At 41.9% G+C, this 16,904-nt stretch overlaps 1 protein-coding gene across 1 annotated transcript in view; it reads left to right on the top strand.

Moving 5' to 3' along the window:
- PCSK1 (proprotein convertase subtilisin/kexin type 1) overlaps positions 1-16,904 on the top strand; it is a 67,030-nt gene that overhangs the window by 25,192 nt on the left and 24,934 nt on the right. The window contains exons 8-11 of the mRNA XM_053300399.1: positions 7,255-7,467; positions 11,910-12,010; positions 13,019-13,252; positions 15,464-15,621. Coding sequence (XP_053156374.1) covers positions 7,255-7,467; positions 11,910-12,010; positions 13,019-13,252; positions 15,464-15,621 — 706 coding nt within the window. The remainder of the gene's footprint in view (positions 1-7,254; positions 7,468-11,909; positions 12,011-13,018; positions 13,253-15,463; positions 15,622-16,904) is intronic.

The following is a 16,904-nucleotide window of genomic DNA, read 5'->3' as shown; positions in this document are numbered from 1 at the left end:
ATGAGCACTGGCCAACACAGAAGACCAGGTTTGGGTTGCACCAAAAATGCGTCCACCCTGATGCCACTGCAGGACATCCTGATGTGTTGTTGGCACATCTTTTAGTGGTGTGAGGTGGGTGTTTAACTGAATTGCTCCTCTCCGTGCACTCCAAAACCTTGTTTAAGATAGGAGGATGTAGAGGAATGTCCCAGCATGACCCAGTCCTGATCACATGTGCTGGATCATAGGTGCTGGCCACTAAGGCATTACTCTGTTGGTTAGGGTTGGCTGATACCGTTATGGTAAGGATAGTATCTTTACTTGATAAACATATAACAAAGGTAAATATTGTAGTTAAGGGTAAGCTGTCTTCCATTCCAGCAAGGGTAATCAATGAACAGAAGCAGGATTATACACAGCCAAAGTGCATTCAAATCTTATCTCAATATACATTTGCATCCACATCATAGTGTTCCTCTGGGATCCATGGAACAGTCCAGATGCATCTTACAGTGTACTGGGCTGCTAGCCATTTATACTGGGCTTTATACTGGGCTACTAGCCATTGTGAAAGACTATTTACATGGGACTAGATTTGATTGTTTTTCTTCATTTAACTTCAAATCCAGAGAAAATGTGCAACATAATAGAACAGAATAAATAATTTTTTAAAAAAGAATGGTCAATGTAGGGCCATACTGACCCTACATGAGACTAGATTTGGGCTGGAGCCTGAACATAAATTCATGAGACACTATTTATTTTTAAATATTATCGTTCCATTTTCGTCCTCTCTTTTGTCCTATAAGGAGCAAAAAGAGGTAATCTTGCTATCCCACTCCAAGGTGACCATGCTATATCTATTTGTAGTGAACCGAGACACTGTCACAAATTTGTAATGCAAGTGACCATCAACAAATAGCACATAACACTGAGTAGATGCAAGGACATTTAGAACAGCAGCATGCATGCATGCGAATAATCCCTACAATGCATACAATACTTCTCAAGCATTTAGAGCACTTGCAACAGACCTGTACAATGGGTGAAGGTTTATTATCCCCATATTTCAGATACCGTAGATAGTGGATTGCCAGAGACTACCAATCATCTGGACATGGCTCATGATTCACATTCTTAGCAGTAGGTGAGTTTCCTTGTAGGAGAGGAGAGCTGGTCTTGTGGTAGAGAGCATGATTTGTCCCCTTAGCTAAGCAGGGTCCATCCTGGTTGCATATGAATGGGAGATTAGAAGTGTGAGCACTGTAAGATATTCCCCTCAGGGGATGGAACCGCTCTGGGAAGAGCAGAAGGTTTCAAGTTCCCTCCCTGGCTTCTCCAAGATAGGGCTGAGAGAGATTCCTGCCTGCAACCTTGGAGAAGCCACTGCCAGTCTGTGACAACAATACTGAGCTAGATAGACCAATGGTCTGACTCAGTATGTGGCAGCTTCTATCTAGCTCAGTATTGTCGTCACAGACTGGCAGCAGCTTCTCCAAGGTGAGGCAGGAATCTCTCTCAGCCCTATCTTGGAGAAGCCAGGGAGGGAACTTGAAACCTTCTGCTCTTCCCAGAGTGGCTTCATCCCTTAAGGCAGGCATCCCCAAACTGCGGCCCTCCAGATGTTGATGAACTACAACTCCCAACATCCCTAGACACATTTTTTTGTGGCTGGGTATGCTGGAAGTTGTAGTTCAGCAACATCTGGAGGGGCGCAGTTTGGGGATGCCTGCCTTAAGGGGAATCTCTTACAGTGCTCACACATCAAGTCTCTCATTCATATGCAACCAGGGCAGACCCTGCTTAGCTAAGGGGACAAGTCATGCTTGCTACCACAAGACCAGGTCTCCTCCCTGAGACCTGGTCACTCCTGGCTCTGTCTCTGCGCCAAGCCCCAGTTTTGAACCTAGTTTAGCTGAGATTAAGCAAACATGTTGTTCTCTTAACCTCACGTGGTGGTTGTCTTGTTGATGACCTCTGCCCTCCCCCCCCCGGCATTGAGCCAAGTGAGGCAGGGGGAGGAGTGGCCTCACCAAGAATGGTGGATGCTCTTATGAGAGCAGCCACCATGCTCATACCCCAGGGCACTCTGGGCTGTCGGAGGCAGGAAGATGAGATCCTACCTTCCTTGCAGCTCGCCCTCCCTCCCTAACAAGGTCGTATGCATGACCTCATAGTCTAACAACAGCTGGATGGCCAAAGGTATGCAGTCCTGTTTTAAATTACTATTTATTTTGAAGAATTGTTTCATTTGTATGATATAAAGTCATACTTCCTGATGACTTTCAAACACCAAATTTTGCATACTCAATCCTGCCATGGAAAATAAATGAATGCATCACTGTTTTACACTGGAATATGCTCGGGGAAAATATATATGTATTTTGTAGAAGAAATTCTAAATATTATACTTTCTGACTACCTACAGATACTAAATTTTACATGAACAATCCTGCCACTTAAATTAGCTGAATGCACTACTTTTTATACCAGAATATGCTCACCAAAAGGTTTAAATAATGTTTTACACCAGAAGGTGCTGGGTGAAAGGTTTAATTTTTTGTTTTGTTTTTTAGAACAAATTTTGAATAGAATGGTAATATTTTATCTGTTATTGTTCTCAACAGATTTTTAACACTCCATAATCAGATCAATAATTCAAAAACAACATCATGTCCAAAAGAAGCAGATTTTTCTCAGATTTAAATTTACCATGATTCAAATTCGCTATATATGGTTATTCAATGAAATGCTTATTTGAAGCTGAAATCCTACAAATTTCAAATTGTTCTTTTACTTCCCTTTTGAAAGACATTGGCCGCATATGCACATAACCAAAGTTTTAGGGGGCAGAGGTTTCCTCACCATGTCATCCAAATGCTTGCAACTCTGGTTCTGTGTGCTGATCGACCCTTGGTTTTACTTTTTAATCTTCAGTTTGAACCCTCAGGTTGTAATGAGGTTCCACGCAGCCTGTGTATCATCCAAATTCAGAACCACAGACTAAGTTTGCTGTAGCTGGAGTTGAGGGAGGAAACTCCTTCCTACCTCCAACTGTGATTGGCTGTGCAGGCTGTCCTTCATGCCAGAAGGAATCTGGAAAAGCCAGTTCCCCCTCCTCTATGCAGTCTCACTGAGTCCAAATTCGGACACAGAACTGTGGGTTCATTGGAACCGCAGTTCCGCAATACATGCAAATGTGGCCATTATTTTAAAAATTCTATTACATATATTTAATGTCTTTAACTTTTCTAGAAGTGTGATCTACACCAGGGATTCTCAACGTTGGGTCCTCAGATGTTTTTGGACTTCAGCTCCCATAATCCCCAACCAAAGGCCTCTGGGGCTGGGGATTATGGGAGTTGAAGTCCAATAACATCTGGGGACACAACGTTGAGAATCCCTGATCTACACAAAATAACTTTGCCTGGTCCACAACAGGTCTCACCTACTGGTACTTTTAAATAAAAGTGTGCTGTGAACAGTGCCAGAGAATGTAAAGTAGCATTCAAACACTGAGTGGGTTTGGATCTCTATATCTCCGCTTTTTGCAACAGACTGTACAGTGGGCATTTAATCACTTGCATAAAAAACACTGTAAGTGAATCTTTCTGTGAAGATAGAGATTTTGTATCTTCTTGCAAAGATTCCAGAAGGAGCAACATTCTCCACACTGGAGTCATGCATTTTACAAGGACTTAACTACTCTGTGGCTACTGTCGTTCTCTTAACCTATGAACCATCCATTTGGAAATTCATCCAAGTGAATTAATAATGAACCACACTGTTCTTTGTAATGACAGTACATTCATTAATACTTTAAAAAAAAAAAAAGACTATGGCTCAACAGACACTGTCTGCTAAAAGGTTACCAGCAGACTGAAAGATACATCTACCATTTTTCATGCTGCTCTGTCTCTCAGTATCCTGTGGGTTTTGCATCTTTTTAGTTGCCTAACTCATTATCCACTAACATCTAAAATGGTAGCGAGGGCGTCCAGCCCCTAATGTTAATTACCGGAGAGCCATGGATCTTGGAACAACAGGGAAATGCAGCATATAGATTTTGCTATTTTTTCCTCTTGAAAAGTACATGCCAAACATAAAATGCTTGAAATACCAATGCACTTGTCTTGAATCATGTACTACTCACACGGGTAATTAATCAGTAATATTGTGATGGCAGTAAATGGAAATGAAATTATTTCCTGGTATTTACGCAGTGTTTCAGCTTTTTAAATATATGTACCTAGAATTCTTGATGTTTGTTTGGAGCAATAATTTATATTGATTTCTGCCTGGTTTTTTTCTGCATATAAATGAACAATGTTTGACTGCATTGGCAAATTATGAGACATCAAACAGCAAAAATTCCACAGTAGTAAGAAGCTGAGCTAGAGCTTCTTCTATTAGTACATATTTCTGCGCTCTACATATCTAAGGATAAATGTACATGATCAATTTCTAAAGAAAATGTTCTCCACATGGTGGGAAATCCCTGTAATTAGTCCATGTTTAAAGGTAAAGTGTGCCGTCAAGTCAATTTTAACTCCTGGCGCCCACAGAGCCCTGTGGTTTTCTTTGATAGAATACAGGAGGGGTTTACCATTGCCTCCTCCTGCGCAGTGTGAGATGATGTCTTTCAGCATCTTCCCATATCACTGCTGCCCGATATAGTATCAGCGGGGATTCAAACCGGCAACCTTCTGCTTGTAGTCAAGCATTTCCCGGCTGCGCCACTTAAAACTGTTCCATCGTATTATGAAATAGAGACCACTACATGAAATGCACATTAGAGTCTTCCCAGGCAATCAGTTTATAATGTACCAAATCTGTAGTTGTTTCTCATTTGTTGAATGGAATCTAGACATCTAGCCTCCAAGAAATATTCTTGTGTTTCAGGGATGCCGCAGAACTCAGACTGCAATATATTGTTGCTAGGAAAATATAATTCATTCACATCTGGGGGCAGAGTCACCATAGTTTGGGGTTATGCTTGAACTGTTTGTTTCCTATTGGATAATGGTTGTGATGTCACTGAAACATTTTTGGACATATTTTTGGGATGGCACAGAGTAGTTTGACAAAAATAGTCCCGTCCCACCCAAGTGGCATACTGCATGCAGCATGCAACATGCATGCTTCTTTTGCTGCATATGTGTTTCATTAGTCTAGATGTTGACCATTAATTAGAATACTTATATGCCATTTTTCAACCAAAAGTTCTCAAACCAGCAAAAGAGAAGAGAAAATTGTTCCCTGTCCCAGATGGTTTCGCAATCAAACAAGATGTGATAACAGCCACCAGCCTGGATGGCTTTAAGAAGGGCTTGGATAAATTCATGGAGGATGTCTATCAATGTACAAATCGATTCACACCCAAATTGGGCTGTTTTGAGTGATTCAAACTCAAAATGAAATGCCCGTAAAGTGAAGGGCCTGGTTCAATTACAGTTTGAATAGAAATGACCCCAATTTGAGTGATTTGAGTGCTATTCTTGGCTTCCCCCCATGCTGATTGGTTTTCTGGCACCGGCTTCCAATTGGCTTGAGATCTCCTTGCTTCTTGGTTGGATTGTTATACAAATCAAGTGTTGTCATAAGCAACTATGCTCTCATTGGCTGAGGGGAAGGGAGGAGGAACAAAAAAAGGAGGGAATTTCAAAATGTTTTCAAAGGGCCTGGGGAGGGGAGGCAGAGAGAGTGTGCCCTTGATGAGGATACATCAGGAAAGAAGGTAGAGAGGTATCAAGGAAGGTATGATTTTGTTGTTTTCTTTTCTCAGCATTGAGTATAATATGCTGTGCTATTACTGATATATTATTAATTATCTGGTTTTTCTGGATTTCAAATTGACAAAGCCTGCCTGCCTGCCTTGGGGCCTTCCTTCCTTGAGTTGTGGTTTGGTCTGTTTGTGAGATGCATTGCATGGTGTACTCAGTCAAAATATAGCTGAAGACATTATTCTAGTTGAGCTTATGGCTATGCTTGCTGCTAAGGGTGCTGCTGTGGCAGCTGTTGCAATGCTGGAGTCATAACTGTGTGTGAGAGAGGAACTTGTGCCAGTGATTCTTTTTTTTTTTTGGCCATTTTTGGTCTGTGTTTGAAATGTGCTGTTAGGAGGGACAGATTCCTTTTTACTGTGTGCTTCTAATCTGCAGTGTTTTGCAAGGTAGGAATGCAAAATGTATGGCAAATTGTAATGCAAAACTTTTGTATGCTCTGTGAGTGCAGTTTGCTTCAGACACAGGGAACAATGGGGAACTCAAAACACACCATTGTTCCCCATGGGTGGGTCCTAGGGACATCAAAGTGGGTTGAGTGGTATAGGGTGATGGGTGCTACCTAGCATCCAACCCACAAAGGAAATGAGCAAGCAGGTGTTCTATGCATTTTGTGGGGAAAGGATTTAAAAAAACCAAAAAACATCCCTTTGTCCATTTCTTTTGTGGTTTGGGTATTAGGTACCACACATCACGCTATACCACTCAACCCACTTTGGTGTCCCTAGGACCTACCATGGAAAACAATGGGATGTATTGAGTTCCCCATTGTTCCCTATGGCTGAATCACTCAAATTGATTCAAGGTTGATTCATCAAAACATACCACTTTTTAACTCTTGCATATTGTTATATGCATATTACTACTTGCATATTGTTATATGCTGGTTATTACCTATAAAACCCTGAATGGCTTGGGTTCAAGGTATTTAAGAGAACACCTTCTTCATGGACACCACCACCAATTAAGATTATCTGGGGAGGTCCGGTTGTGGTTGCCACTGACTCGGTTGATGGCAACTCAAAACCAGGCCTTTTCTAGGGTTGACCCAGCTCTTTGGAACACACTTCCTAATGAAATTAGAGCCTCTCCTTCTCTGGATGTTTTTAAGAAGGACCTGAAAATATACCTGTTTAGTCAGGCTTTTAGCTTATAGTTCCAAAGTTCAAAGCTTTAGAGTTTTTAATCCATATTTTAAACTTTTTAAAATTGTGTTAATGTGTTAATCATTTTGTTTTTAGGCCCAGGGATTTGTGTATGGTGCAATATAAAATGTGTTTAAAAATAACATTAAATAAATAATTTTTAAAAGGTAACTATAGGCTGTCCAGCAAAATAAGGGAAGCATTCAGACAACCTTGCCCCAATGGACTTCTATAAATTACTCATTTTTGATACATACACTTCATCTAACAAACTAGGTGGTGAATACACAGAAGAGACTCATCCATCATGGTAATAATCACACCACTCTGTTCATTTCTTATAGGGTCGACATGGGAAAGGCTCCATCTTTGTCTGGGCTTCTGGGAATGGCGGCCGCCAAGGCGATAATTGTGACTGTGATGGCTATACAGATAGTCTCTACACTATCTCCATTAGCAGCGCTTCTCAGCAAGGCCTTTCTCCCTGGTATGCAGAGAAGTGTTCTTCAACACTGGCCACAGCATACAGCAGTGGGGATTATACTGACCAGAAAATTGTAGGTTGTTTTTACCAGATTTAACTATCATTTTTGAGGATCATTTATAAGACAATTTGTGTTGGGCGGAGCAGGGGCTGGGGAGGGTGGAATCACCTAAACAGTATTTTATGTTTTAATATGCCTACTGCTTCCATAATGGAACCCCACATAATAAGAAAATGGCTAGAATGGCACTACTGTTGCTTATACACACAACAGTTTTTCATTTGAGTGTTATTGTGTTATCCTGGAGAACTGTACCTCTTTGGAAATTGTGAGGATAGTTCTGTGGCATACTATTCTTTTAAAGCTTACCCTACTTTGGAGTGTACTTCCTGTTTCACTCTCAGTTCAGTAAACTGAAACTTACTATAGCCCTATTCACACTTTATTTATTTGTTTGTTTGTTTTATTCGTTTTCTGTACCGCCCTTCCAAAAATGGCTCAGGGCATTTTACACAGAGAAATAACAAATAAATAAGATGGATCCTTCTCCCCAAAGGGCTCACATTCTAAAAAAACACGAGAGACACCAGCAACAGTCACTGGAAGTACTGTGCTGAAGGTGGATAGGGCCAGTTACTCTCCCCCTGCTAAATAAAGAGAATTGCCACGTTAAAATGTGCCTCTTTGCCAAGTGAGCAGGGGTTCTCAATGCATGTATGATCTGTGTGCAATGTATGCACACACATTTGTATGTACATACAATAAGTTCATTGCATGTACAGTAGTAATCTTCCTATTCCCTGCATTTGAGGGATCCTATTCTTTTCACTTATAAAATGAATGCATTTGTCATTCAAACAAAAACATGTACATGGATGCAGACACTTGTACACACATACAGCATAATGTCTGAACAGGGCTAAAAGCTGTTGGGCTCCTTCAAATTTCTTAGAAATTGCTTCTATATTTGTAAGACTACAAATATGGCAAGTACTATCTCTGAAACAATGTCAATGGATTGGCTTTCATCACTATAAGAAAAATAACCTGAAAATGAGCAAAATTCCTTATTTCCCCCCACGGGGCTACTTCATATGTCACATGGGACCTTGGTTAAAACTGGGCTTCACATGTTGTCTCGGAGTCTCAGGAATGTGTAATGCTTCTTCCCATCATGGGAAGTGACCATTTCCCCATTTATGTTAAAATAAATCAAGATCAATTGTGATGTCAAAATCCACTGGTACTGGTTTATTCTAGCCTACTTGTTTCAAATAAGTCAAGACCACTTCCCAAGATTTGAAATAAATTACAGATTTCAGCATATTTGAGGTAAGTAGGCAGGAATAAACCACAATTTATGGGTTCAGTTGTCATGGCCGATCTTGGTTTATTTTAGCCTAGATGAGAGATGGATGCTTGCAGAGGGATGAGAGGAGGAAATGCATATGTCAAAAGCTCAGAGACATTGCACAGAGCCCATAATCAAGTAAGGTTCCTTGTGATATATGAAAAAGACTGTCTTATAGGAGACTAACATATGGATAATCTACAGCTGAACTAAAGCTCTTGCACCACACAGTTCCGCCTTCTAATTGTGTGTCTTGATGTGGCAGGAGCCAGGATGCAAATCCATCACAACCCAATCAGAAAACCCACAATAGTTTCAACTGTGCATCCTGCCCCCTTCTGTTGATTGCGAAGTCCCAACCACATGTGCTTTCTTTAATGCTCATATCGCCTTTACTGCCTGAAGCTTGATTCACACCAATAGTGACATGGTGGTCACTTCAAATACAACTGTGTTGTGAAGGCTGCTTTGTTCAAAAAACTATTTTAAACTTTGGAAACAAACCTACTGACAGCTGCTGTCCATTGCCTCCAACTTCCTCATTGTACAGAACCAATGAGAAGATGTAACACCTCTGAGCAAGCTGGCATTATAACATCTTCAAAGCAAGGACTTCAAGGGTTCAGAGAGTGGAGCAAACTGCTCCAGGGTCCTACAAGGCTGAAGAACCCTAACATATTACTACTTCTGTTATCTACTGATGCTTGAACTGCATGAGAAAGGTCCCAAGACCATCTTTTGCCCTGGGCCCTAGGTTACCTCTCTGACTGCCTTGAGCTTTCTGATTACCAGGTTTCTGATACTTTGTAAAGCACCATGCAGACAGATAGTTCAATATCAAATATATAATAGATTCATGTTCAGAAGTTCACAGATTTTGCAGATCTTTTTAACAAAAACTTCTTGTGAAGTTTTGAGAGCAAGTGACTTACTACTGATGGTGTTAGCAATGGTGACTGTCACCACCAAGCAGTGGTGGATTAGATGAAGAACAGAGCAACATGTCTGGGTCAAGCTTTTGCTCCCATCACTGAGTGACCTATGCTCAGACCTCATGCAACTCTTTCCCCTCTCTTGTTCTGTGACCTACTTGTTCACCTCCCCTGCTTAGCACAAGGGTGAACAATGGCAGATTAGTGGTTTATGATTGTTTTGTATTAATTACCTTTGGGGATGCTTAGATGCTTAGCTGCTTAGATGCTTAGCTAGTGATTTTCCCAATGTAAAGAGGCTCACATTGACTATAGATGAGAACCCCAACAATTAAAAAGCACTGAGGTTGTTCACACAACCAGAGGGCAGGGGAAAGGCTTTGCTTGTCTCACCTCCCCCACCCCTTGACAATCAGCAAAATGGTACTGGGATCATCATCTGTGCTCCCACATGATCCATTCTTGGAGAGCCGGGATGATGTGTCCTGGCCCCTGGGTATCCCACAATGCACCAAGCCCAGTGCATTGGGAGATTCCCCAGAGGATGGGCACGCTATGTTAGTCTCTGTGACTCCTCGAGCTGAACTCAACTTGAGGAGACACACAGACACGAAGTTTGTGTTAAGGGAGTGCTTGCTCCTTTAACCCTGACTAGGAGCTGGACTAAAAAACCAGTTAGGTGGTGCTGACCTGCAGGGATTGGGCCCAGTCCTGGTGGTTCCCATGTGCTGCCTAATCCAAGCTGTGCTTTCCTAGCCTGGGGTAGGCTGTGCATGAGAACTGCCTACTAGGAGTAGTCCTCCCATGTAGCAGGATGAGGCAATCCCCTCAGGCATGGGTGCACATAGGGGTGCAGGGGGAAGGCAAGCACTGTTACTACAGCCACAAGCCCCCTTGCCACCTGCTGCTACCACCCTTCCTCACCCCACTGGGACATGCTGTTCATTTCCTCCTCTTTGTCGTCCTCCACCCAATGAAAGCTAGGAATGTCCCAGCTGTCCCTGCCTATCTTGGTGGCATGGTCCAAGAGTACTCATGTGCCCCTACTACTGCCTTGGCAGCATTCCCTGAGCATGCTGAGCACTCCACACATGGAGGGGTGTCATAGTGTTCTATGCCTCAGGCAGCAAAACATCTTGGACCACCCCTTCTGTCTACATTCACCTAGGGCAGGGCTGCTCAACTTTGGTCCTCCTCCTTCAGATGTTGGCTTACAATTCCCATAATCCCTGGCTATTGGCCACTGTGGCTGGTTATCATGGGTGTTTAAGTCCAAAAACAGCTGGGAGGGCCTTAGTTGAGCAGACCTGACCTAAGGAGAGAAGACAGATGTGGAAAGTCACCAACTCGTTGCCCCTTCCATCTGATTTTCTGGGTTCCTGTGTTAGCTTGAGTGGAAGTTGCACCAGTACCATAACATACCATCATTACCCAAATAGAAGCCAACTCTGAATGCAAAACAATGCCTTAAAAGATAGAGTCTAAATACAGGTATTTACCCAAATAAAGCGGAATCTGAATCTAAGATGACCCCCACCCCAATATTTAATAGGAAAGTATTGGGGCGGGACCTCATCTTAGATTCAGGTAAATACGGTAAAATGAGATGGGAGTGATGGTCAAATGTGCAACTGACAGACTTTTTCAAATGAATCTTTCTGTGGCTCCCAGTGAGTGCAGATATTCACATATGTGTATACAGTCCTTTATTTCCACATCTTGCAGCTATATGAGCAGGCACATTTGGTACTTAATCTAAATGGAGTACTTAATTTTCTAATACACCATCTGTTCATTTTCCAAATTATAGTGCTGTGCCTCTGTTGAAAGGGAAGAACAATCATTCTCAACCTCTGTGTAATTTTTAAGCCCACAATTATTTTTCAATGCTCAAGGCCCAACACAATGATATGTGTTATGATTCATCAGTAACTCTGAAACACTTATTTTTATTTTGCTGGGATCTCAGAATAAGGTAAGCTGTTTGACGTGGGAGTATTTTCCTAAAATACAAGCCATTTGGATGCAACCACCACCACCCCCCGGCGCCCAAAACCAACAACTTAAAATAGATCTTGCTAGGAAGAGTTTCAAGCCTCAGCCAATTTAAACATTATGCTTTTATTTGAAAGTGGGGAAAGTGTTCTAGGGTGCATCAGTTACACAGAAGTCCATGGTGATGGTAAAATCTCAAATTTTAAAACATTTTGTACTGTGGTTATTTCCTCCAGATAAGTGCTGATCTTCATAATGAATGTACTGCAACTCACACAGGGACTTCTGCTTCTGCTCCTCTAGCAGCTGGGATTTTTGCTCTAGCTCTTGAAGCCAAGTAAGTCTCCTTAATCTCTCCTTTTGTACCCTCTTGCTTTATCTCCTTTCTTCCTCACTGTGTAAGTAATGGCATCATCTTCTCCAGCAGATTAGCTCTCTTAAAGTCAGATGCACTGGCTGCCATGCAGACTAGCACTGAGCTGGTGCAGCAGGGCCTGACATCCAGCCTAAAGCTGTGCTGTCTCATGAGGAGGGCAGAGAAATTTTTGCTGATCTCCCTTTCCCTCTGAAACTCACTGTGCCTCCCAAAAATATCTTTCTGAGGGTTGTGCAGGCCTCTGGGGCGTACTTTTAGAAGGCACAGAAAATTGTCCCTGCTGCCTCACATGATGGCACACCCTTCACCTGGATATCAGCCATCATGTTCAATTAGATGCTATAGGCTTCTGAAACTAGCAAAAAAATTTCAAAAGCTTCAGGAAGTGTCCACTGTTTATTCTGGATTCAATTTTCAAAGCTTGGGACAGAAAAACCAGCCAGTCAGTGTCCATCTGCTATGTCTTCTCAAAGCCATCTCCAGAGATGGACTACAATTAGGCATATGCCTAGGAGTCAATTATTCCTTGCTCCCCAAACCATATCAGGGAAGTAGAAGTAGGAACAGGAAGTTCGTGTATCACCACAGGAGTCCTGTCTTGCCAAGCATCCAGGGGAACCATGCTAGTACCATACTAACATTGTCATTAGGGACGGACTTGATTGCACAGCTTAGTAGTCTAGCCCATGCTTCGGCAGAGTGTAGGTTCCTTCCTGAAGCTGGGAATGCTCTCTAATAATCTTAGGTGCAAAAACATGGCTGAGAATCCCAGCAAGGGGAACGAATTGGTGGGGCTATGTGAAGAAAGTCGGGCAGAATGAGAGGGCCAGGGTTTTCTCCCCAGAGCACCAAAATGCCTGATGATAGTCCCACCACGTGTCTTGTGTGTAGAAGAAATTTCCAATGGATTGTGGCCAAAGACCACTGAGTGATATATGTAGACATTGACTAGAATTTTGTTTGTTTTAGTCCTAATCTAACCTGGAGGGATATGCAGCATTTGGTAGTCTGGACATCTGAATTCGATCCATTGGCCAACAATCCAGGGTGGAAGAAGAATGGAGCTGGTCTGATGGTGAATAGCAGATTTGGATTTGGATTACTCAATGCTAAAGCACTGGTAGATTTGGCTGATCCTAAAACCTGGAAAGGAGTACCAGAGAAGAAAGAGTGCATTGTTAAGGACAACAGCTTTGAGCCAAGGTAACAGTTTCATTAGTACGTAATAGCTGATGACTACTGGTATTGTTTTTATCTGAGAGCTGATACATTATTATTATTAATATTATTATTAATATTAATATTAATATTAATATTAATATTAATATTAATATTAATATTATATTTTATTTTATTTAAAAAATCTTATTTAAAAAATTTCGATACCACCCAAAATTTACATCTCAAACCCACGTTTCAAACATACATATGAAAGCCTTTGCATGAAGTCCACTTTAAAATATACCAAGAGGCACTACAGTTGTCCCTTGCTAATTGCGTTTTTCCCATTTGCGGATTTGAGTATCTGCAACTGGGAAATTGTGACCGTCCTTGCCAACCGCAACCCAAGTATGAGCAGTTTGGTGAGGTTTTTTTTTTATTTTAAAAATGGCATTTTGGGGGGAGGGAATTTCCAGGGGTCAGGGGGGTCATTTCCAGGGGTCAGGGGGTGATTTTGGGGGATCTGAGGGCCATTTTCAGGGGTTTGGGGGTCATTTCTGGAGGTCAGGGGACATTTCTGGAGGTCCGGGGTGGGATTCTATCTATTTTTTACTATATGTTGTGGTCTTTTCTCAACCGCAATCCTGTTCTCAACTGCGATTCTGTCAAAATTCCCTGTTTGCCATTGCTTTCAATGGCTCTCCCACTGCGAATTCGCCAACCACAAAGTTTTCCAGGAATGGAACCCTCATGGTTGGCAAGAGATGACTGTATTTCTCTTTAATGTGCATCAGGCCAAGAAGAAGGAACCAGGAATCACTTTAAAGAGAACCATTTATCAAACACATTTGTTGCAACTGTCAGAGAAAATGCTTAAAACCTATTTTCTTGAAAAATGTGTCAGTTCAAATTTCTAAAAATTAAAAATCGTATTTGACACTGAAATACTTTTCATTTTTACAAATGTGTTTTGTCTCCCCTGTTTGCAATCATTTCTCTTTTTCACGAATCCCTTTGGGATCCTAAAGAGAGCCATCTTGTCAAATACACAAAATATGTTAATATAATAGTTCCCTTGAACTGCTAGATCTCAAAACATTTACGAGACTATTAAATTTGAATACAGGAAACAAGATGCAATATTTTCAAACAATTATTAATCTAATGTTTTCCTTCAAAAATATCAACAAGTATTATTTCAGTTTCTTTGAGATTTCCTCCCTTAGGGATATAAGCAGTGGGTAATCAAAAATCCACTTTGCTTCCTGCAAGTCTGTGTAATAACACTAGAAAGCAAAATTAACATTGTGCACTTGCAATGCATCCATTTATTTTACAACTGATATGAACAAAATAAATTTAGTCACACATAGCGCAGTTCTGTGTTTCAGCACACATAATGCATTGCTCAACCTGGCTGAAGGTGTGGTCTGTTGGATATTTCATATGCTATCACCAAAAAGATATAGGCTGACTTCCAAACTAATGAAGCACTATTGCAGATGACACTGTGTGTGCATTACAGAGGAGGAGCAATTTTTCTCCCACAAAGCCCTCTGAGATTCCCCAAAATATCCATCTATCTATCTATCTAATATACCACCTGACTTCAATGGCTCTAGGTGGTTCACAAAAATAAACACAACAAAAACAAAATAAAACAAACTGTTAAAACAATTTAAAACGTTCAGAGATTACTGAAAGCCCGGCTTAAAACAATGTGTCTTAAGGGCGCTTTCAAAGGCTGGTAAAGATGTTAAACCATGGACCTCTACAGGGACCTCACTCCATAGCCTAGGGGCGACCACAGAGAAGGCCTATTTCCAAATCACTGCCAGACAAGCTGGCGGCATCTGGAGACGAACTTCTCCCAATGACCTTAATGCGCAGTAGGGATCATGCATATGTCCCTGAGGGCTGCACAAAACTCAGGGACATATTTGGGGGGGGGTTAATGCAGTCGCCTTCAGAGGAAAGGGGTGATCTATGAAAATTGTCCCTCCTCTGTAGTACACATGTCCTTACCACACTACCCTGAATCACTGCGTTCTTTTCAGCTGGAGTGTATTGTATGTTGATGTGGCCCTCAGCCATATGTGAGAAAGGCAATTGTCCCCCCTTGCCCCCACACATGCCCCCACAAAGAGCCTGGAACTTATTTCTGTCAGAATATTAATATTAACAGCATCAAACAAAAGAATCAGACCTTCATGAATGAAAAACCAACTAGCCATTTTCCCATCATGTAACCAGGTTGTTAAAAGCTAGTGGTGAAGTGACCATTGAAATTCCCACAACAGCTTGTGAAGGTCAAGAAAACACCATTATATCCCTGGAACATGTACAAGTTGAAGCAACTATTGAATATTCCCGCAGAGGTGATCTTCATGTGACCCTAACTTCTCCATCAGGTAAGAGAGAGAAATGATCCATTTCTGCTAGGTTTGGTAATTGTGCCCCTAAGCACCATCAGTTCTTACTCAGTTTTAATATTTTGGCTGATACAAGGATTAAAGTCCTCTGGGTAGTGAGGTACCTTATCAACATTTAACAATGGAAATCCACCCACCACCACCCGCCCACACACACACACACACACACACACACACACACAATTTTGAAATAAAATTGTGCATCAAGTAGGATCTTTTTGGATGGGATGGTATTATCAGATGATCCCAAGGGGGCATTCATGTCATTTTGTAATGTGTATCGATAGACTGATTCAGAAGAAACATCCATCAGATGGGGGAGGAGTGTGTCTCCCACATCCAGTGAGCCTTCATTCCACTACCTAATAATGCAGGGGGTGATTCATCTGAACCATCATGCAGATTATAGGGGTATTTTATCCACACATGGAGAGTCAGTTTGGACAATCTACACATATGCCCACCACAATTAGGCAATAGTGGATCAGTGCACCAGATGGGGACAAGATGTATTCTTGTTCCTCCACCACGTAATTTAGAGAGCCAACCGATATCACCTGATCCAGCCCATTTTAACAAGTCTACCAAGACTGAGTAGCTGTGTCAAATGGGTGTGCAAATCCCTGCTAAGACCAATAACACATATTAGGGAGCCCTGGATGTGTTAGAATTGAAACAGAAATCTTTTCTTATAGAGGGCATGCACAGCTTGAACTGCAAGTGTCCAGCCAGCGTTGTCTTAGCAACAGAATGCTTCTGTAAGAATTCTCCTGCCTCATATTTACTGTGCCGAAGGCAGACAGAAGGTAGTTTAGGATCTACTGGTAGATCTCTGGATGATTTGCAGTAGAACAGGAAGGGTTCTGTCTCCCAGTTGCTTACCAGTAGCACCAAAAATGCTCCCCCCACCCGTAAATTTAGGCAGCTGCATTCAGAAAGCTTGGGAGGGAGCAAACAGGAGAGGATGTTTATTTAAAAAGGACAGTGAGCTTTGTTCTGGTATTGAAATCACATTCCTGGTCTGAGAATGTTCTCAGAGGCACCATGATTCTTAGGCAGCATTTGCACATAACGTGAAGCCAGAGGTTGCCGGACCTGCAGTTAATTTTTCGGTGAATCGTATCACTGATGTTCATCCAACCACGGTTCAGCAGCCTCCAGTTTCAGGGCTGGCTGCTACCTCCCTCCTTCTCAGCTGCCAAGGCCGTATCTGAGGCAGCAGTGCACCAGACTGAGGGCAGGACATCAGCACGTCGTCCGGT

Source organism: Hemicordylus capensis, chromosome 2 (genome assembly GCF_027244095.1).
Source record: "Hemicordylus capensis ecotype Gifberg chromosome 2, rHemCap1.1.pri, whole genome shotgun sequence".
In the NCBI taxonomy this organism is placed as follows: domain Eukaryota; kingdom Metazoa; phylum Chordata; class Lepidosauria; order Squamata; family Cordylidae; genus Hemicordylus; species Hemicordylus capensis.
This window is presented reverse-complemented; position numbering and strand designations above follow the sequence as displayed.